Genomic DNA, 22,722 nt, shown 5'->3' on the forward strand with positions numbered 1-22,722 from the left:
TATGTATTTCCATACTCAGATGTGCCAAAAGTGTTGATCCTTTGGGCTGAGAAACTTAAATTTAGTAGTTACTACGACAATCACCCCTCTTCTCTACCAAGTACTCAGTAAGTTCCTCAGAGTGAAAAGTAGATTGTTGAAAAGGAAATCAAGAATCTGACAGAAGAGATCAACAGTGCGATGAGAAGCCTGATACTGGGGTTGAAAGTGAGTAACAAAATTCTGATTGATCTATATCTATCTACAGATGATTAGCAAGGTCTCCCAGGGATGTGGGCACATGTCCTTCTTATACAAAGCATAAAAATGTAGATTTTTCTTGACTAATCCATCAAATGCTGAATCACTGCCCCATGTAGCAATGGACTAATTTGATTAAAACTATTAAAACATCTTGCTTCCCTGAACAACACGTATGCAGTCAGTTCACTGGTAACGTTCCTCCTGCTGTTTTCCCGTGTACCTACGTGAGCCTCAGCCATGCTTCAAGGATCAATTCTAGTTTTACCTGCTCTAGGAAACTTGCCCCGGTCAGTCCAATTAAAAGGAAGCTCTGCCCGTTCTGAAATTAACAACTCATGAGTCCCACTCAGTTGAGATTTAGAATTCACTACTACTGTTCTTACTGTTCCAATTTTATTGTTATGAGTCTGGGTATATATATAATCCCAATCAATTTGTTTCAAGTCTATGTGGCTCAGTTTTCTTACCGGTAAACAGGATAATACATTTACCTCTGCTCTAGAGTTTTTCTGAGAATTGACCAAGGATATATTTACATCACTATGTATATACATATCCTGCATTCTCCCATTGTATGGCATATAGTAAGTGGTCAATAAAATTAATTTCCCTTCTCCCCACAATGGGACTTTATGACAGGAGAGGCTCCCTCTTTAATACCGTTTTGTATCCCCAGGTCTTTAAACCTAGTTGGAGCTCAGTTTGTTTGCTGCTTTTCCTGCTTTCTCATTTCTTTTCCCAAAAGGCAGGGAAAAGCCTAGGGACTGCAACCCAAGCAGGGTTCAAGAAGATCTATACTTCACCACTGTTTTTACCTAACTGCTCAGTCCCACCCCGTGGTATGCACTGGAGGTTTATTTGAAATAAAGTCATCTTCTAGGTGTCCAGAGTTATAGCCCCTGTGGACTTAACACAAGATGTCAGCACATTGAACAAAGCCATATTCTCCTTTAACAGCTTTTGCACTGCCCATTTCCTTGCCCCCAGGCCCTGGCCCCCAGCCCTACACACGCACACACACACACACACACACACACTCACTGGTGGGCATGCAGAACTCCAGAAGAAGTGGGCCCAGAGCATCCTGTACTTGGGCCCGGCATCTACACAATATGCTAGAAACTACACCAAGCTTTTATAGTTTTTTACAGTCTCCCTTCTAACACAGATTTACCATACATTCATACCCAAATATAACCTGTTCCTTTATTACACTTTCTCCCTCCTTTTCAATTCCCACCTCTGTTCACCCTTTCTTTTCCAACTTTATTTAAATGCTTCATTCATCTCTACTGTTTCCTTCATATTCAGCCTCTATGTGGAAACAGAGAAGTTTCTCATGACCTCACCCTTTCCGAGATGTTTGTACATGGGTATGAACAGATCAAATAAACAGGAACTTAGGTTAATTTAATAGAAAAAATAAAATATGGAATAACATTGATTTTGGCCAGTATCAATTACAACCGTTCTACTATATTTTACAAAAAAACAACTGAACATTTTACACATGTACAGTATTTTTCAGTAAAAGTGGATTTCGATTTAACAATGGGTCACTAATTAAAAATAAAAAGACAAAAGAAAACAGAAGATAGGACTTTTGTCTCTAGAAGGTTAGAGCATTTGTTAAGTCTCCAAATTTTGTACTATCTATTACATATATCTCATTATGAATATATATATTTATACATAATATATAACATTAACTTAAACTTTGAAAGCATTATGTTCTAGTTAATAATGTTATGTAGATAAATGAGGCAGTAACACACTAGTAGTTAAACCAGTATTTCCACGATGTGCACCTGCGTGGTCAGTGGGAAATGGAACGCAAACTGGTAGACCCCAATGAATTTGGCTGCCAGGTTGATGGTTATTTGTCTAAGAACACAGGTATTATTTTTATCTTTTCTATCATGGTAACCTTGTGCCTCAAATATTATGGACCAGTTCAGGTAAATGAAATTTTTTTTGCAGGCAAATCTGGTTTTGCCATTTGCTTGACCTCGCTTTAGGCTTGTGTTTACATTTGTCCATTTCAAGACTTGCCTTTAAATGTAAAACTACATGCCAGACCCAGGATTAACTTTCATTCTTTGTGTCAGAAGGGCCTGCAGTGCTATAAAGAGGAAAATTGCTCAGCAAAATCAGTTGGTTCCCTAGTTTCTTATGAATCATTATGTGACTTAATATCATTACAATGCTATTAAGAGGGTCATTAGACTATTTACTTACTATTCACCTTGGGTCTTGGGTTGTAAGTTAACTTTGATGTCTAGGGATATTTTCAAGGCAGGCTTTTCACTACCTTGCTGCTTGGATGGGGACCTTAGCACCCACTTCCCATCTTTTTCCTGGGATAGTCTGTATTGACGCCATTCCTCCCCTTAGCTATGAAGCCAGTGGCATCTTGGAAGTGAGGCTCTTAGAAGTGTAAAGCCTGCAAGACGGCTGGTCACTCCCTAAGTAAATGAGGTCAGCAATGGAGCTTTGATATGAAAAATGAAGAAATCTGCTATCAGTCTACCCTCCCCTCAAGAGAGAAACTGTGAAAAGATCTATAAGGTTACATTGTTTCTGACTACTGATCCAAAACAGTTTTCTCATAATTCAGTCTGCTAGTTTTCATGAAATGTTTAGGGAGTCATAGAAAACCAGTGAGAATATTTCTAAAACAAACAAACAAAAATAGATGATTTCAATGACATTCAGTGGACAGGTGTGTAACAGCATGGCACAGTTATAGAGGGACAGAAGAGTGGGAAAATAAGAGAATCAGGAGGGTACAATCATGCCACCCATATTCAATTTCCAGTTTTATTTTCTTAAAATGACAAGATGAAAAAACTTCTAATAAGCACCATTGAAAAAAGTTGCCTGGCCAACATGGGCACGAGCTTAAATATTATTTAAATAAATTCCATTTCTTAAAAAATACAGGACCTCTTAGAAACTTTTGACTTCAGGAAGAAATTTCCTGTATCATACCCAAAAATGTTTCCCACCATGATAAATGGAATTTCTGATGGCCTTTAAAAAAAAAATGTTATGGGGATAATGGCTAGATAGCACCAAGAGATTGTGCAGGGTCTACAAAGTTAACATTCTGGATTTCAGGGAAGCTGGATCAGTCTCAGCTCTTTGATGTATCTCTGCATTCTGCCCATCTGTCCATCACTAATTTGACTATACAGAGCAATCCCATTTGATGAACTGTGTGTACAATAACCCAATCTACAATGGAAAAGCCAGTAGCAGCAAGTCTATCTGATGATGAAACCAGTGGAGCAGACTTATCAAGTGAGTAAAACACAAAAACCAGTACATAATGCATGAAGTCAATTACGTGTGGAAAGTATCAACATCTAACTGTGACACACTAACACAAATGACACTGAACATGACTCTGTAGGATGTTCCTAATGCCCTCAGGTCCAGTTTTCTGTCATTTCCCCCCGTGGTGCACTCAAGCATGAAAAATGACTGATGCAAGAGCTTTCTGTTTCATTTTGATGTATGTACGCTCTTGTAATGTTTTGGAAAGGTATTTTTAGGCGTCTCAAAGGGGAAACAGGCAAGTAAATGCAAAAGGAAAAAAAAAATGGACCTTCAAAACCAGGGCAGGAAATCAAATCATTACTTTAACGTCAAATTTTGGCATCAAATGCTTTGGTCATACAATACTGTCTCTGTGGTTCTGGCTGTTTAGCACTAAACACCCAGTTATAAAAGGTAGGCTTGTTGTAGGTTTATTTTTCTTTTTTTTTTTCCATTTAAGTTCTGACAAAACAGTTCACCATCTCCCTGCACAAACTTGAGAGAGAGAGAGAAAAAGAAAGCAAGAAAGAGAGAGGTGGCTTGCTTTTTTTTTTTTTTTTTGGCTTGTTTTTTTTCTTTTTAATAATATGGAATAATCTATAAGTCTACAAGAACAAAGAAATCTAAGACGGCTGCTCAGCCTTGGAATGTACATGTTTTGCAGCAAAGTTGTTGAAGAACCTTCCGTTGGCACAGATTGTTCTTTTTCACAAGCATACAGAAGCCTCCTTCAGCCCAGGACTCTTCCGTTGCTTTTCCGGGAAGTCAGCAAGAGAGAGGGGGAGTTGAGGACGAGAGCGGCATGATGTGCACACACGGAAGAAGGTTGTGATTGGCCAGAGAGGCAGATTGGGGGATTGGAAGAGATCATTCAGGAGCAGTCAACAAGAAGGAAATTTGGTCCACCCACAGTGATTTCAGTCAACAGCATTGTTTTTCAAGGAGAGATTGCAGTCCAACGGGAAATGTGATTGGTATCCATTTGTGAAAAGAAAAAAAAAAAAAGATTAGAAAAAGAATAAATTAGAAATCAATAATATAAGCAAGAAATTTTTCTTCTTAGAATTACCCAGAGCAGAGAGTATACAATCATTTGTACTATATTTCATTGAATCCAAGACACAGGCCTTAAGATGCACCATCATTTTAAGTAACAGAAAGAAAAAAAAATGGTTCTTATTAAATTGTGGCACAATATTCTCTTATCAATCAGAATTTTAATTTTATACTTATTAAAAGTATTTGTTATACTTATATAACATTCTATTGTGCTTCCGTGCTTAGGCAAGAACCCTTCCTTTGGATATTGAACAGGAGTTTAATTTTCTAAAGCACTTTTGAACTGCAATTGTTAATAAATTTAACACAAGGAGTAGTAACTAAGCACCTGACTCAGTTGAACAGACATCTCTGTGCCCAAGTCTCCTATCTGGGCAGTGACACTTGTCACATTAACCTGCTGGTCCAAAGAAGCTGTAAACTACCACGAATTAGAGGATGCATCTGATTTAATGCTTTAAAATGTAAAAAAATGTATGTCTTAGAATCATGGAAATATGGCAGTTGGAAGAGAATACATAGCACATCTTGAAATGCAGTTGCCATGTGATCTGAAAAGCCTGGTGAGCCATCAAGGATCTCATTCTTTGACCTATTTTGCCCATGATCCTGACACTTCACTTTTAGCAAAGTGCCATTTAACCTATCCCACGCTCACCATGGTTTAGGGAAAGCAGTTAAAGCATCACAAATTTTGAAATGCCTGGTACCAAATGCTATTGGTGAAAACTTCAAGTTATAGTGGATTTCCTGCGTTGATCACTTAAAAATCTTCCTCAGTTTTCTGGTTACTAACAAAAAGTTCTGGTCATATGCAGATAGAGGGGTACCATGCTTTTAAGTAAAGGTAAGGAGGCACTTGCTGGCAACTAAAGCGTGACACTCACACGGTCCCTGGGTAACCCTACCCTGGGCCTCTCACCCAGTGTGGTGCTGTTAGCATCAACCCTGGCAAGAAGCCCTTGGAACACAGCCTGAGCGGGTCGGGCCCATCTTGCCAGGCCAATCACACATCAGAAAAGCCATGAAGATGCACAGTCACCTTGATGCTCCAAGGAAATGAGAACACACATGATATGATGTTCTATCAGTGCCATCATGCGCCCAGTTCTTTTTGATGCCTTTTTGAGATTCCTCATAGGGAATTGTAGAATAAGCATTCGAGGTCAGTAGCATTATCGTTTTTATTTTTTACAGATGAGAGAAATGAGTCCCAGGTAAGTTTATAACCTGCCCGAGGCCTGGAGCCCAGATATGAACTACAGCATTCTGACTCCCAAGTCCCCGTTCTCCCAGCCATAGTACTGCTCTGCGTCTCGAGACATTTCCACAAGGGAAGATATTCAAGAGAGGGGAAAGAATAAGCCTAGGGCAATGATCATGTCACTGACTATTCCAAATGCATACTTTCCCCCCTTTTTCTGTTTTTATAATGATCCAAAGAGGTTTTGAACAACTAGAGTTCAAAACAATTTCTGCATAAAATTCAGGCGCATATTTTAGGGCTCCTTCAGCACAAATTATATTGTAAGTCAAAGTTCACAAAATGTTGGGAGTTGGAATAATTTAAATTCATTCACTTCACAGATGGGGAAACTGAGTCCAGAGAAGTGAGGGGACTTGGCATTTGCCAGATTGTCAGGGAGAATGGGACAGTGCAGCGGTCCTCAAACCTGCCTGCACATTAGAAACACCATTGCTAAGAGAAGGTCAAGAGAAGCAAAAAATACATGCTTAGGCTTCACCCCAGGTCAATTCAATCAGAATCTCTGGGGAAGGTGTGGGGTCCCGGCATCTTGGTTGTGAACCATTGGTGCAAAGAAGAAAAAAAAAACAGACCAACATTTATAAGTATTAAGTTCTATACTTGGTTCTAACTCTTTGTAGCACTACACCTTGAATTTTCCCTTTTGTAAGACTGGAATATTAATTCCTAGCCTCACAGGTGTAATAAAAGATTCAAATACCATTTGATTATTATTTACATATCAAAATTATAAACAGCATAAAGAATAGGAGAATGGCCAAAAAACTACAGCGTTTTCATATGATTGAGTTTTATGCTGTTATTAACAATAAAACTTCCTAAGACTTCATAAAAACATAGGATAATGTTTATGCCTAATGCCTGGTGTGAAAAGCAGGATACAAAACTCTATGTCCATGGTATTAAAAACATCTGGCAAAAAGTACACATGGCAAAAGACTGGAAAGAACTATATCAACAATTAACTAGAAATGGCTACATACTGTATAATTCCAACTATATAACATTCTGGAAAAGGAAATCTATGGAAACAGTAAAAAAAAAAAGAAAAAATCAGTGGTTGTCAGGGATGGGGGAGGGAGGGGTAGGCAGAGCACAGAGGATGTTTAGGGCAGTGAAACTACTCTGTCTGATAATATAATGGTAGATACATGTCATTACATATTTGACCAAACCCACAGAATGTACAACACCAAGAATGAACCCAATATAAACTACGGACTTTGGATGATAATGATGTGACAATGCAGGTTCATCCATTACAACAAATTTACCACTCTGGTGTCAGACTGACAGTCGGGGAGCCTATGCATGTGTGGGGGTAGCGAGTATATGAGAAATCTCTGAACTTTATATTCAATTTTGCTATCAATCTAAAACTGCTCTAAAAAATAAAGTTTATTAATTAAAAAAATTAACTGGAGCCATCTGGCTAGTGGGACTATCAGTGATTTATTTCTTCTTGCAATCTACACCAACAGCAAACAAGCAAACCCACTAAAGGCATAAGTTCCAGATGAAGGAATGCCAACAAGATGTTGAGTGTGTCCTATCTGATACATGCTTGTCTTTTTTTTTAAGTGGAAAAATATTAGACCTTAAAGTAGAAAGATCACACTTTGCTCAGAAGATCAAAATGAGCAATTGTACTCACCATCCTTGCAGATGGCTCCCATTTGACACATTCCTAAGTCTAAGAGATACCCACTGGGACAGCTTGTACAGTTCTTGAACCCTGGGCCATTGCACGTCAAACAACTGGTATCACATCTGTGGAAAAATGTGCATTTTTTAATCCATTCATACATCATGCACAGGGAAAGGTATGCTTACTAGCAATCTCTTAATGTCTTAAACTTAATTCTCCCTCTGGAGGGGGAAAGTTAAGCTTAAAAATCTTTAAAAAATTTTTTCTTACAATAATTTCTAGGTTTGAAATCCTAGCAGGTACACACTGTGATTTTTAAAGGGGATGTAGAAGGTACTTGAAATAGAAATATTAGTTTAGAAGTTTTAAGGTGCTCCTGCGTTAAAAAAAAAAAAAAAAAATCAACCATAAGTTAGTTGAGTTAAAGGTGTAGGACAGTGTCCACAGGTAAATGTTTAAACCTAATTTTATCATTAAAAATTCTAAGTTTTCCTATTATTTATGAAAATAGTCCTATAAGGAGCCCAGGTCCTAAATGGTAGGGCCGGTGGGGCAGAGTCACTTACTTTTTGCAGGATTTGTATCCATTCTCTGAAGAGTGGTCAAAGTAATAGCTGATACTACAGCTCTGCACACATCTCCCATCCTCCATGAAGTAACCCTCCGTGCAGTTAATGCAGCCATCAGCTCCTGCCCCTGGAAAGGAAGACAAAGGCAGGAAACAGAAATGGAACCTCAGTGGTGGTTGCATAATGGGGCTTCTTCTTTAATGGTTTGCAAAAATGACATTAATCGGCAACTATTTCAAGAGCAATACTTTAATATTTGTGCTTTTTCTTAATTTCCTTGGGAACCCCTCCACCCCCCACCCCTGTTGAAATGGAACCTATTTGCCAAAAATATCCACTCTCTTTGGAAAGAAGAGAAGATATCACTGGGTCATTTAAGTTTCTCTACAAGGACAGAATGCTTGTGACTGTTTGACTTTGAGCAAGAATACATGCAGGATTACCAAAAAAGAAATATGTTTCTCTAGAATTTACTTTAAAAGTATCAAATAGGTTGCAGGAGTGATGGCTAAAACCAGAGCAAGACCAGAACCGGGAGAAGGAACAAAAGAACCGCGGAAGGTACCAGCACAAGTGGCGCAGAAGCGGTGGCAGGGCTGGCAGTCCTGGCCATTGAAGTACTGCCCGTCGTCACAGGAGACAGAACACCGGGATCCCTGCAGGCTGGGAGAAATAGAAACGGAGCTTTAAACAGACTGCTGCAATCAAGGCAAAGCAGTAATGACTCCCCAAACTCCATATGTAACAAATATAGTTCCCTGCACAGACCAGTGGATTTGGCAAAGCTTCAAAGCAGGGGAAATAGCCCTTGTACCCTCTTTTTTCCCCCTCCTGATGCCTATAATGCTTCTCTGTGCCTATAATGATGTCTGTAGCCTGTACACGTGCTGTTAAGCTTTGGGGACATTCTCCTTAATTTGTTAGACTGATGGACATATTCCAACTTTGCCCAACATCTTACAACCCAGAGGTTTTGTAAAGTGTTTGATTGATAAAACAATCACATTGCCTAACAATATGCCTACCGATTCCCTAATATCCAGACTTACTACATAATAAATCTAAAAGTTATTTTATAATTATAAATGCAGTAAGAACACATGATAAAATGAATTATGCTTGAATAAAAGTATACAACTACCCCTGCCCAACCCCCAGCCCAAACTCCTTAGAGTAGACATTTTTTTTTTTTTTTTGAGACAGAGTCTCGCTCTGTTGCCCGGGCTAGAGTGAGTGCCGTGGCGTCAGCCTAGCTCACAGCAACCTCAAACTCCTGGGCTCAAGCAATCCTTCTGCCTCAGCCTCCCAAGTAGGTGGGACTACAGGCATGCACCACCATGCCCAGTTAATTTTTTCTATATATATTTTTAGCTGTCCATATAATTTCTTTCTATTTTTAGTAGAGACGGGGTCTCGCTGTTGCTCAGGCTGGTCTCGAACTCCTGACCTCGAGCGATCCACCCGCCTCGGCCTCCCAGAGTGCTAGGATTACAGGCGTGAGCCACCGCACCCGGCTAGAGTAGACATTTTTTAAGTGCTGCTGATGTTAGTGTTATATTGGTTCCCATAAAAAAAAAAATTCTAATATACCTTTGCCTCTGTTTCTTAATTTGCTCATTTTAAACACTCTAATGATATTAATAAATTTAGCAAAATTATCTCTATATATTATTGCTTCCCCAAAGTCAAACCTTTCCTAGTTTTACTATTATTTAGTGTTTCTGGGAGTTATCTACACCATATTAAATAATTTATTTAAATTTCTATTTCTCAATCTAGCACTATGAAATAGTATCTAATGAGTTGCCAGACTGTCAAATGAGGAATGCATATTTTTCTCTGCATCCTAATTTCTGTCAGCTATGACATTTTTCATAGTTTACAGATTGATTCTTAAAATTCAAAACAAATACATAAAATTTACAATATTTAATATAAAAATATTATTCATTAAATAATTAAAGTCATCGGAAACATAGAGAGGAAACATAAAACTATGTCACCAAACAAATGACACTAGGAGATGCATATCTAAGCAACAAAGTCAAAAGGTTTCTATTTTCTTAAACTCTTTATATTGCTCCAATTGGCAACTTGTTCTTCATATATGGATCATATTAATTTTAGAAATTACAATTTCCTTCTCACTATTGCACTTGACTAGTCTTAAAACAAATAAATTAACATTTATTTTTCTTTATGTTCATTGAAGACATTTGGAAAGTACAAGAACGAAGCAGATGAAAAAAGAATCCCAAATAGTCCCTGTTAGCATTTTAATTCATTTCCTTCCTGGATTTTATGCACAGACATTTTCCCCTGTTTGTTTTTAGCCACTATTTAAAAATGTACAAGTCTCTTGAGGCAAAACTGTCAACTCTAGAAGCCCCTAGAAAAATGTAAAGGGCCTCACGGGAACTGAGGGCAGCGTAAGTTAAAGTGCACTCCATTCATGCATCGTCTCACTGGCCAGAGAGCTGTCATTTAAAAAGCCAGTGAAAGAAAATCCCTTTCCCTTTCTGTAGCACTAGAAAAAAGGACGTTGCCTCAAATGGATCCTTTTGTGGGAAGAAATAAGGACCACTGAAAAATCCAAGTTTCAAAAAACTGCCTAGTTGTTCTAATGCAGGACAGTACTTTCCTGTGAGGCTGGCGTCTGCTCAGCAGCAGACAGAGGTTGCACTGTGTGGGGAAGGAATGAACTAAGGGGGACGGGCAACAGGCAGCAGCCACCGAACTCTGAAGCTTTCTGCTGCTCCCAAACACAGGTACGGCGAGGCTAGCACACCTGGTGCTGTGACCGCCTCCGCTGTTTCTGTGATAAGCAGAGCAGGTGGGACCTGTCCTGTCCAACATGTGCAGGCACACGGGGCTACTGAGCCCTTGAAAGGAATGGGATTTTAAGTGGCCAAGGAATGGGATTTTAAATTTTATTTAATTTCGATTAAGTCTAATGTGAAAAGTTGGCACTTGATTCCATTATTGGCAAAATTTTGAGTAAGTCTGGAATAACTTGGCTATGTAAAATTTTCTTTTTCCAGTAGATTTTATAAAAGCTAGATAGAGATCAAGTATTTCTCATAAAAAATTTTTGTCCAAAGTGAGATGTGCTTTAAGGGCAAAATGCACACCAGATTTTGAAGACTTAATACAGCAACAAAAAGAATACATAATAGCTCATGAATACTTTTTCATATTGTTGAAATGATAAAATTTTAGATATATTAGGTGAAATAAAGTATTTTATTAAAATAAATTTCCCCTGTATCTTCTTATTGCTTTTAATATGGCTACTGGCACATTTAAAATTACATATACGGCTCTCATATTTCTACTGGTATGCAGTGGTTTAACTCACTCTGTAAAATCTTCCCTAAGAAATAGAATAATTTATATAATCTTTTATTACTCATGGACCAATTTTGTGACAGATGCTGGAATAAGTACCTTGTAAATGTAATCATAGTTAAACCTTATAATCCAGTAAAGTAGGGGTTATTATCACCATTTTATAGATAAGAAAATGGAGACTCAGAGTGGTTAAGTGACTTGCCCAGGATCACACAGCTAATAAACAGCAGAGGATGATCTGAGCTCACATCTGCTCCTTCTCCAAGAAAAGTTAGGAAGCTGAATAAACTGTTATTTATCAAGGTTAAAGTCTTGAGATGAAAGGTGCAAAGCAAATTAACATTGAATGCATTTATAAGGAAAAAAAAGAAATAAAGCCACAGGTAGTCAAAAATATAAATGAAAGGGATGCTCCCATACTGATCATTTTTTTTTTTTTTTAATTTTTCTTCTCTCTTCCTTTCTCTCTTTCCTGCCACTGCTTTATCAACTAACCCATACTGAGTAATAGGAAGAATTACCTGCCTGGAAACTGCCTGGACTCTGCCTATTTTACCTCTGACCAAAGGTAAAAATAAAGGTACAATCAATACTTAAAAGGGGGCTAGTGCAGCAGAATTCTAACTCTATCTAAAGCCAGAGTCCAACTTCTCACTCAACATAAAACGGTCTGACCTTCTCGGCTAAGCGGCTACGTAGTGCATTTGAGCTGCGTGTTGCTCTCGTCCAGAGTTTACCAACTCTCCCAGCTTTAGCAACGAACAAGTCATCCACTCAAGGAACACATCTCCCGGTGTTAAATCTATGTGCATACCGCAGCATAATGGAAACAAGCCTGAGGTACTTAAGATAAGAGAATGATTGGCTATGCGGAGAGAAATAATAAAGATAAGGGAATAATTTCCGACCATCCGAGGAATGAATCAAAGGATTAAATATAACTCATTGGCACTACCCGCATAGTAATCCTTGACTGGCACAATGTAGGTGAACAAGCACGAAGAAATGCCTCTCAACGGGTCATTTTTACTGACTCGTATCTGAGCCCTCTTTTCTAAAGAGAATTTATTTGGCTTATAACCCTTCTTTAGCCAAGACGGCATCCAATTTTTCACATATAATGGTGGAGATAATGCAAATAGCAACCAAGTGCTAGAATAGAAGTCAAACCAAGGGTAGATCGGGAGAGCGCTATTTATTTACTTTTTTATTATTATTTTTTTCATTTTATTTACATTGAGAAGCTCCTTGATAAATTCCTTCACTCTCTTACCTTAACCCATCCCTACATTCTGTACAGTTGTGGAATTCAGTACACGTCTTGCAGTTTTCACTGCATTTCCGGCAAAGATTTTTCTCTGTTTCAAAAACAAAAAACAAAAAACAACAAAAGTTATAAATCAGTAGGTAAACTGGATTCCATAAAAGCCTGTGGAGATGTTTTAATGTTTGTTAATGTATGCTATGGTACCTATGGCCTTGAGTAGAAAATTGCAGCAAAAACCCCAGAATCACCAATTGTTAACACTTCTCAGCAAACCAAATTCAGGCAGGAACTGTAATACCGGGAAACACCTTAGACTTCCCTGCCATTCTGCAGACGAGAGCGCTACAGCCCAGTTAACTCTTAGTTGAATAGTTTATAGGCTTTTTTCCTCGTCTTCCCATTCTCTCTCCCAAGTAGGGTTTCCTGGCTTCCAATAATGAAAATTCCACTCATGAAGCTGTGCTAACGCCGCCATGTGTGGACTGAAAAGCAATGCTGGAGGCTGCTGAATGGGGCGGTAGATGCCCAGGCTTATAGCTTTTAGGACTATTCTGATGAGCTGTTCTAGGAAAGGGAACCTACATTTAAGATTACGAGGTAAGAATTCCTTATTTCGTGCATTGTCTAAACTAGTGTCTTGCACTTTATAGCAGCCGTGGAAATGATATAAATGTCATTATATTTCAGATAATATCTATATTCTGGAGAATAGAAATGTATCAGTTTGAACAAATATACTGTGAAGGCTGCCTTTCCTGTTTAATACCAGGTCTATATTGTTAAAAAAAATACAAATTCACAGTTATTTTATGGTGGAAAATAATGATTTGGTATATATATATATATATAAATATATGTATCTTTAGAGATGGGGTCTCATTATGTTGCTCAGGGTGGATTCGAATTCCTGGCCTCAAGCTATCCTCCCGCCTCAGCCTCCCAAGTAGCTGGGACTACAGGCGTGATCTGGTATATTAAGCAAGGCCTTTTACCTTAGACAAAATTTTGCTGGAGACTTCGTACCTGCTCTGATATGCAAGTGGATTCCATCCACATATATGTGTAGAACCTAATGAAGCTTTGTTCATGGGCTTCTCTTCCTCTGTCTGCTTTTTAAATGTCAGTGTTCTTCAGCATTGCATAGAGAACACTGCTTTAATGGATGTCTGCAAGGACCTGCTAGATCTAGACTGAGCTCTCAGCATGAAATACAAGGCCCTTTACAATCTTAGGGTCGCTATCAGATGGTCTCTGTCACTGTGTCATTGAGAATACTAGACATGGCATAGAATCTGAACTTAGACGACCTAGGTTTGTATTCTGCTTTGAGAGCCTTCAGTGGGCAAGTCCAGGGTCTCTGTTCTCTCACTTGTTAAATGGAGATTACAATGACACTCGCCTCTCAGCTTGTCTTAAGAAGTTACTGAAATTACTGAAATTAGTTCAAATTACCATATGAACTATTAAGCATTGCAATTATTACTAGTCATGATCGTATGTGATCATTATATTGTATATAAATGGACCCATTAGAAGAGGAAACTATAACAAAGGCAATTACATAGAAGGAGAGAGATACACAGACCACTTGAATCAACACTACATGGTAGCTGAAAGTAATAGCCTTTCTTAATTATCCACCTCCCAGGCTCTGGAAACAGAACTAACTGACTCTCTCAACTATCTTGATCCTGTCATGCAATATTCTAGAACCAAATTTCTTTTCCGAGGCTCAGCCTTCTTGATAGAAATTGGACTTTCCCCCACCAAAGAATGTGGCACATTTCTGCAGATCCTTCATTCTCTCTCCTCCCTCCCAGTTTCTCCTTTCTCCATCAAGTGAAGCTCATGCTCCAAATCTGGGGACAAATAAGAACCACAGGGGAGTCCCTACTCATTGCTGTACAGGGCACGTTAGGAGACTCCATCTTCCTCATAGAGAAATAAATGCCAGCCTTTGAATCAAGAGAGAAAAACAATTCTTGTTCCTTTAAATTTGAGTTTTGTTTTTCTTAGATTGTATAAAAACATGAAATCTTATGTCATCATCATATATCATGGTGTGACATCCAAGTTAAGACAAATTATCTGGAACTCAGAAATAAAGTAAAAGTTACCTGTAGCCCTTTTTCAGGGCCACACTGGAGCACTAACAGGTCTGCCCAAAGGGCAATGTGCCACTATCTGTTTGCTAATGACAGCTGATTAGGGCCCAAACTCTGTGAAGTTACATGTTAATGCACAGATTTTTATTTCATCAAGTTGCAAATGATTTCTATCCATTAGAAAAAATACCTGCCAACATTCTAATTGTATTGCCATGTGGAAAATTATTCAGTTTTATCTCCAACTCAGCAAAAGGATTTCATTTTGCCTTTCCCAGTGGACTGTCATAGCTGATCATCTTTGAACCCATTTATCATCTTACATGTTCCCTCATTAACCGGTTAAATAAATCTTTGACATATGTTCATTCTCCATTTACAAAAAGTCATGGTTCTTGAACTTTTCAAAAAGTATATTTTGATACCATACAGGCCTGGTGCCCAGTTGGTGGGTGTGCAGAAGACTGCAGAGCTCGCTGCAAGTCAGCGTATAAGGCTGGCCCTTGGCTGGCATCTGGGAACTTGGGTTTTGGGAGGGTTACCATCATCCTAATAAGAGTGGCTCATATTGCCTAAAACCGTTTGTACAAACAATACGGTTTATGATGAACATCTCATTTCCTTCTAGGAGTCTGGAATTTTGGTCCATGCTAGTCCTGACCAGCCCCCAGTAACAACCTCGGGCACTGAGTCTCTAATGAGGTTCCCTCATCAGGTCCCTCCACATGGGGTTGCATGTTGTCACAGATTGTTGCTGGGGCAATGAACACATTAACTGCCATGTGAGTTGTATTTAACTCACTTTGGTTTTCAGCCCAGGGCCTTGTGAAGCATATGTAACTCACATGCCTCTTCACCCTGGGAGCCTTGTGAACTATTTTTCAAGTTGCATATAATTCATGCACAGAAAACAATAAAAAAGAATGAATTTTTCATTAAATTCGAAAGAACTGTTTTGTTTTTGAAGTTTTTATTCTATTTTCGTAATAAAACACCGTGGACCCAAGGAAAAAAATTTTTTTTCCTAGTGTGGCAGTCGATGTGTTAAACACGTCCTCTGTGACTTCCCTGGGAGGGGACCCTTGGAAGCTTGTGTCTGGTTTCCTCTGGACTTTTTCTCATATACCTTTTGCCTTTGCCGATTTTACTTTGTACGTTTCGCTGTAACAAATCATACCTGTGAGTACACCGGTATGACTGTAACATGACTATTTTGAGTACTCCTAGCAAATCATTGACTGTGGGCGTGGTCTTGAGGGTCCCCTGACAAAATTAGCTATAGGCATTTTTACATAAAGCTTCTAAACTGTTCTCTTAAAATAAATTGGCTAGATCCTGTTTGATATGAAGCAAAGCCCAGATTTCATCAAGGAGGACTGACCCTCCCGAGGTCACTTGAATGAAATCCCCACATTTCTTCTCTAAAACCCAAATATTTGAAGTCAACTCACTGGTGTCCTGATATGACCCATCAGGGCAGTGAGTAACACAGCTGTTGGTTTCCTCGTTCAGGAAGTATCCGTATTTACAGGACAGGCACTGGTCGCCATGGCTGCCGAAGCAGGCTTCACAGTTGGGGGCACACTTCCTGCATCGCTTCTTGTCCGCGTGGTAGTGGCCAGGGGGGCAGCTGGAGACACAGATCCTGAGTTGTGGAATGAGAAGAAAGAAGGCAGCGTCACTAGCGACTCAGTCCTCAGCCTTCTTCCGGAGGTGCTAAGCAAACAGCTGAACTCAGCCTCAAACTCAGTTTCCAGCCAGGATGCCAACACTACATCCAGAGGGCCTAATTCTGTTTGTTAAAAAGCTTCCTCCTGTGCAGGCTGTTGAAGTAGCAATGCAGTGACCCAACATCACGTCCGCCAAGGAGGGCATCTCGTGTTGCAAATTATGTCCTAGTTTGTATCTGGCTCTTTAAAAGGAATGATGGTTAGAAATTGAGTCTTAAGAGGAAGGCTGCAGTGGTGAATCACCACGAGAAAGATAAGTATGTGAGGTAATGCATATGTTAAATAGCTTGTTTAGTCATTCCAGAATGTGTGTGTGTGTGTGTGTGTGTGTGTGCGCGCGTATATGTATAAGCATCATGTTGTGCAGCACAAATATATACAATTTTTACTTGTCGATTGACACAAACAAAAAGGAAGGTCTAGAGGGGCACGTGCTTAGCTGGCCCTTCCTCATCAACCCTCCAAATGTGGGAGAAGACATTTTCTTTTCTTTTTACATTTTTTTAGACAGAGTCTCACTTTGTTGCCTGGACTAGAGTGCCGTAGCGTCAGCCCAGCTCACAGCAACCTCAAACTCCTGGGCTCAAGCGATCCTCCTGCCTCAGCCTCCCATGGGAGAAGACATTTTCAGTTTCATAGCATGCATGCACACATTACATGTTGTAACTCAGTATAATTGTCATCATTTTGAATTATACAGGGAGGCAGTGGACAAGCACAGTGGCCTCTTTTCTGTGCTTTAGGCCCTGGTGGGAGAACATTGGAAGATGTGGGCTGCTTTAACGCACTCTGTGGCATTGGCCCTGTGGGGACACCTGGGACAGGTTGCAGGAATCTGATGTGGCCTCTTCCTTACCTGGTATTGTTTTTCAGCTTGTAGTAGTAGTGCAAACAGTCATTGCAGTGGTCTGGTCCTGGCCCGTCACAACCAACCTCACTGCACTCAGGGTCACAGGGACCTTTCCAAAAGAGAATAGAACAACACTTGGACAAAGTGATTATAGAGTAGGTCAGCTTTACCTTGAATTTAATATAAAACAAGACTTTTTTTTCTTATGCAAAGAGAGTTTCTTTAAGATGGAGGAATAATGGTCAATGTGGCTGTAAGTCCAGAGATGAACCCTTGACATTTTTGATTTTTGACTCTTAGGCAACTTCAACTAACTGAGTATCAAGAATGTAAATCCTAGTCATGGCCTGGTTTTCAAAGCACATATGGCTGCCTTGTGGGAGATAACAAATATTTCAGCATTCAAATGAACTATAGCAACTGGAAAAAACCAACTGCAATTAAATATGCATAACAATAAAAATGTTGGATTCATAGAAAAATGAAAAGTTGTTGACAAAAAAGGAAAGAATGGTTATTATTCAATGCCTGGACCAAAAATTGCCTGTCTCATCCATGGTCATTAAAGCCATTGAATACCTCTGAAATACTGTGGCCAGCAAGAAACATCATTATGGCATCTGGCACAAGCTTATCAGCATCTAGTCTTGGATTAAAATGCAGGTACTTCAGGCACAGATAATAGATTTAAAATTGCATCCTTCCAAGAGCCAATGGGCAACTCAACAAAAGAAAATGACATATAAATTAAAAAACTTTGATCAAGCTTAAAGAATTCCAGACCTGGAATGAAGGTTCCATCTCTCTTGCTACATATTCTCTGATATAGAACTTGAGAGAATGCACAGTAAGAAAAAAAAAAAAGCCAGAAAGATGGAGTTATTTTATGATTGATGCAAAGCTGTCTAACGACATGGGATCCTTATAGAAGTTTCTAATTCTCTCTTTTTTTTTTTCTCTCTATTTTGGGACATTTGGACTCATAACTTTCAAAATCTTTCCCACTGAAAACTCATACGATTTTAACTAGCCATAAATATATTGCATGAAATGTGCAAATAGTAAGTCAAGGATACCAGGAATATTTCGAATCCCACTTATTTTAATCAAAAGGATTTACAGTTGAACTTTGGATTCCTCTAGTCATTACGTGACCATGTTTTATAATTTCTGAATCACAGAAACATAAAATGTTAGAACTGGGGTGAATTGACTTAGAGAAAAATCTTAAGTTTTTTCAAATATCCTTACTTTACTGATGAAAAAACTGATTTTCCAAGCATTACACTATGGTCATTAATGCCACTGAATACCGCGGCCAGAAAGAAACATCAAATGGCATCTGGCACAAACTTATCAGCATCGAGTCTTGGATTATAAAGCAGTACCTCAGGCACAGATATCCTATGGCCAGGAGAGTTGGGATACACATAGGTCTTGATACCTATTTACAGTTTCCTGCTTAGAGGTAGCAAATCATATACTAGAGATGACCTCTTGATCTGAATGGAAATATGTCATTTTGAAATGCTGCAGACTTGAAATATACTTCTGATTAATTGCAAGAGTCATTTGACAACATCCTTTATTTCTATTTTCCCCAAAGCTTTAAATGGATCTCTAAATTAAATTCCAGTACAACTTGGGACATTTTAGCTGTCTACCATTGCACACCAAGGGAGTGGCGTCTCTGCTGCGTGAGGGTTGAAGTTCAGCCAGCTGTGGTCTCACAGTCCCTGGGATTCGATGAAACAGTACAGGGATCTGGTTCTGATAATGCCATCTGCGCCTCTAATCAGGCTTACTTCTAAATGAAGGTGAAAAATCACAGCTCCAAATAAGAGGAGTCATGGGTGGCCCTAAATTTTCACCAGATGATTTCTAGAATTAAAAAAAAAAAATCACAAAACATTTATTCTTGATATTTGCCCAAAGGGCTCTGTATGGCAAAGCTCACGTGTTATGCTGTTTCTTTTATAATCTTAAACTGTCCCAGATGCAGTTTAGCATTGTAGGTTGCAGGATAATAATGAAATAATTGTCTTTGTTTTCTCACAAGTGCCAATGTCAATGTTTTAGAGATGTAATCAGAAAAACCACAAAGATATATAACTGTTCAGAATCCTAACGTTACCAAAACTTGAGTTGGAAATATTACCAGAATTTGAATAAGATAAAGAGTAATATTATGCTCCATTTATGTTTTTGGATACACTTTCTTCTATCAGAGGAGACAAAATGGTTTGCTAGCTATAAATAGTAATGTTACAAGCTCAAAGCAAAACAAGACAAAATCTAACACAATCTAGATCTGGTTAGTTCAATTGGTCTCAATTATCCAAGCATGTTATTAACTCTAGGATACTACCTATTTAGAATAAAAGCAACTACATGGATATTTAAGATAGTCTGTTCAGGTGATTAATGAAGTAATTTTATCTTCGGTATCTAAAGAAAAATCTCAGAACTGCGGAAAAAAATATCTCTCATCTAAAGGTGCATTATAAACAGCTCTTCATTAGGAGAAGTTTTGTCCATTATGTGTTATATATTATATCTCAAAAGGACTGAATACTCCTAGAAGTGCTAGCCAATGCATCAAGACAGTAATCAGAAATATAATGAGAAGGATGAAAAAACAATTTGCTGGTGATATGTACCTAAAACATCCTGGAAAATCAACTCTAAAACATATAAATTAATGAGTTAAGCAAAGTGGACATATATATGACTGTATATATGTTATACATATGCAACAACCAATGGATTTCCTATATACCAGCATATACTAGTTAGAAAGCATGGTATGTTTTACAAGGCAAGAACAACAAGATCCCAAATACTTAGGTGTAACACTAACAAGGAGAAAACTATCTAAAATAAAAAGATTTCAATAAAATGAGACATAGTCTATGTTTTAGATGGAAAGCTTGTATATTGTGAAAACAATTCTTCCCATGAGATTGCATATAAATTCAAATTAAATTCTAATGGGACTTTTAAAGGGGGACTTAAAAAATCATTCTAAAATTCATCTGGAAGAACAATAGGGCCATAATTGCTATGAAAATGGGAAGCAGATGTTCTACAGATATTAAAAGACATCGTGAAATGAAAATAAGTAAAACAGTGTGGGTGGTATTGGCTTGAGAATTATTAGACTGATGAATCAGAAAAGGTGGTACCAGAAGAGACCCTGGTATAAGAACTTACTGTATTATCATAAAGGAAGCATCCTATGCTAATAAAAGAGAAAGGACAGTTACTCAGTCCATGATGTTAGCCTGTTCGGAAAATAACTAAAGACAGAGCTTCAATTTACACTATATATCATAAACCAAAATAAGTTCCAGATGAATCAATGGCCAAATGTAAAAAATAAGAGATTACCAAAAAAGCATGTGACTATTTAGCTGATCTTAGAGGATAAAACTTCTGTAAAAAAATCACAAATGTTGTATCTGAAACTATAAACCCTACTCTCTTAATAGTTTTTTCTCTCAAAACAATACAAAAATTACACTTGGGAAGCAAGTGACAACTGAGAACGTTTTCAGCAAACATGAGACAATGTGAAAAACAGTAACATACAGAGTTCTCATAAATAGATGAGAATTCCTGCCACCTTGAATAGAAAAATGGGTAAAAGACAGTTGTATTTAATTCAGAGAACTACAGAGGAAAAATGTTTAGATTTACTAGCAATCAATGCTATAAAACTTTAAAATGTGCGTTTCTTTTTTTTTTTTTTTCGCTTCTCTTTTTCCTTTCTGATCAATGCTGGCAGGAACGAGTGCAATCAATACTCACACAGCTGGTCACAGTGTAGACAGGTACATCTTGCCTGGATAGCAATGTGACAAAATATTTCCAAGCCCTAAAGCTGATTATCCTCTTTGATGTAGTAAATCTCAAAACAGAACTCTATTCTACAGAAATAATTAAAGATATAGACAAAGACCGATAAATATTGGTGTTCATCCAAACCTTGTTTAAAATAGTGTAAGACTCTTAAGCAAACTATGCCTCTCAGATTATGGGTCAAATAAATTATAGTATGGATATTTAAATATATGAATGTACCAATACACAGAAACACAAATATTTGGAGGGATTAAAAAAGAAGATGGAAGAAAATATATCAGAACATGGATAGTGTACTGGAATACCATTATGAGATTATCCCAGGTGTGGGGTTGATCCATGAGCTTCCTTTCCTTACCCTGTGTCCTACTGGAAGCCAGCTCACCTGCATAATCCTCTGTACCATAGTCGTCTGTGGGGTCTTCTACTCGGCTATAGCGGAAACGTTCTACTTTAGGAAACTCGTTGGTTGGTGAATACGGCTGCACAGAGGTGCCATAGAGGACCAGAGACCATTCTTTCAATTTACCTTGAGAAATAATAATGAAACCACAGCATGACCGAATATTCCTTCTTTAGCTTTGTGACTGAGAATATGTTGTCAGCAAACATATTTTAAGTCCTTCTCACTCAAGAAAAAGCAACAGAAGAACTGTGGGAAGCAGACTGGTATGAATCACTGCGTCCGACACAGGACTAGAAATGCATATTTTCTACCATTTGCAGAATTAACTATTTAATAATTCACATACCACATATTTACTGAGCACCTACTATAGGATAGGCCTTGATTTAATCAGCATTTCTAGGAAGACTGGGAAACAAACACACCTTGGATTGCCGGATCAAGGGCTGAATTTCAAATTATGAATATTTAAGAGAAGCACAGAATCTTATAGAAGGCTTTGTTTTTCTAGGTATAAAAGTCCTATTTGATCATTTAAAAAATTTTTGACATTGTCTGACTTGTTAAAAAATAGACAAAAACAACTCTTTGTTCCACTTAATTTCTGAATAGAGTCATTCACTATTAAGAATACATCACTATTTATACTATCCTATGGACCTATTCTGTCTAATATGATAGCCACTAGACACATTTATCTATTTAAATTTAAATGAAGTAAGTTAATTATAATTTAAAAATTTAGGCCCTTAGTGACACAGTGAGCATATTTCAAGTGCTCAGTAGCCATATGTGGCTGTTGTGGTCACTGTACGGGACAGCACAGACATAGAACATTTCCATCACTGCAGAATGTTCTACTGGACAATGTTGCAAAAGAGCATTTTCCGGTCAAGGATGCCTTGGACCTGAGGCAAGTGTTTCACCTCCTGTGAGTCTGGATCACTCACAAGGAACACTTTGCTTTAGTGTAGTTCTTATTTAGTTTTTATTCATTTATTTTTTAGCTTCATAAAATTAAAGTGCTCAATGCAAAAAATTG

At 38.2% G+C, this 22,722-nt stretch overlaps 1 protein-coding gene across 4 annotated transcripts in view; it reads right to left on the minus strand.

Moving 5' to 3' along the window:
- Positions 1-22,722, minus strand: part of PCSK5 (proprotein convertase subtilisin/kexin type 5) — a 413,377-nt gene that overhangs the window by 140,136 nt on the left and 250,519 nt on the right. For 3 of the 4 annotated variants that reach the window (XM_069476379.1, XM_069476378.1, XM_069476377.1), the window contains exons 14-20: positions 21,660-21,803; positions 17,417-17,519; positions 16,282-16,475; positions 12,732-12,816; positions 8,673-8,770; positions 8,105-8,234; positions 7,545-7,660 (exon numbers count right to left, since the gene is read on the minus strand). In XM_069476379.1, coding sequence (XP_069332480.1) covers positions 7,545-7,660; positions 8,105-8,234; positions 8,673-8,770; positions 12,732-12,816; positions 16,282-16,475; positions 17,417-17,519; positions 21,660-21,803 — 870 coding nt within the window. Of the gene's footprint in view, positions 1-1,632; positions 4,317-7,544; positions 7,661-8,104; positions 8,235-8,672; positions 8,771-12,731; positions 12,817-16,281; positions 16,476-17,416; positions 17,520-21,659; positions 21,804-22,722 lie in introns of those variants that run through there. The other variant, XM_069476380.1, reaches the window with a different exon arrangement.

This window comes from Eulemur rufifrons, chromosome 7, assembly GCF_041146395.1.
Source record: "Eulemur rufifrons isolate Redbay chromosome 7, OSU_ERuf_1, whole genome shotgun sequence".
Taxonomy (NCBI): domain Eukaryota; kingdom Metazoa; phylum Chordata; class Mammalia; order Primates; family Lemuridae; genus Eulemur; species Eulemur rufifrons.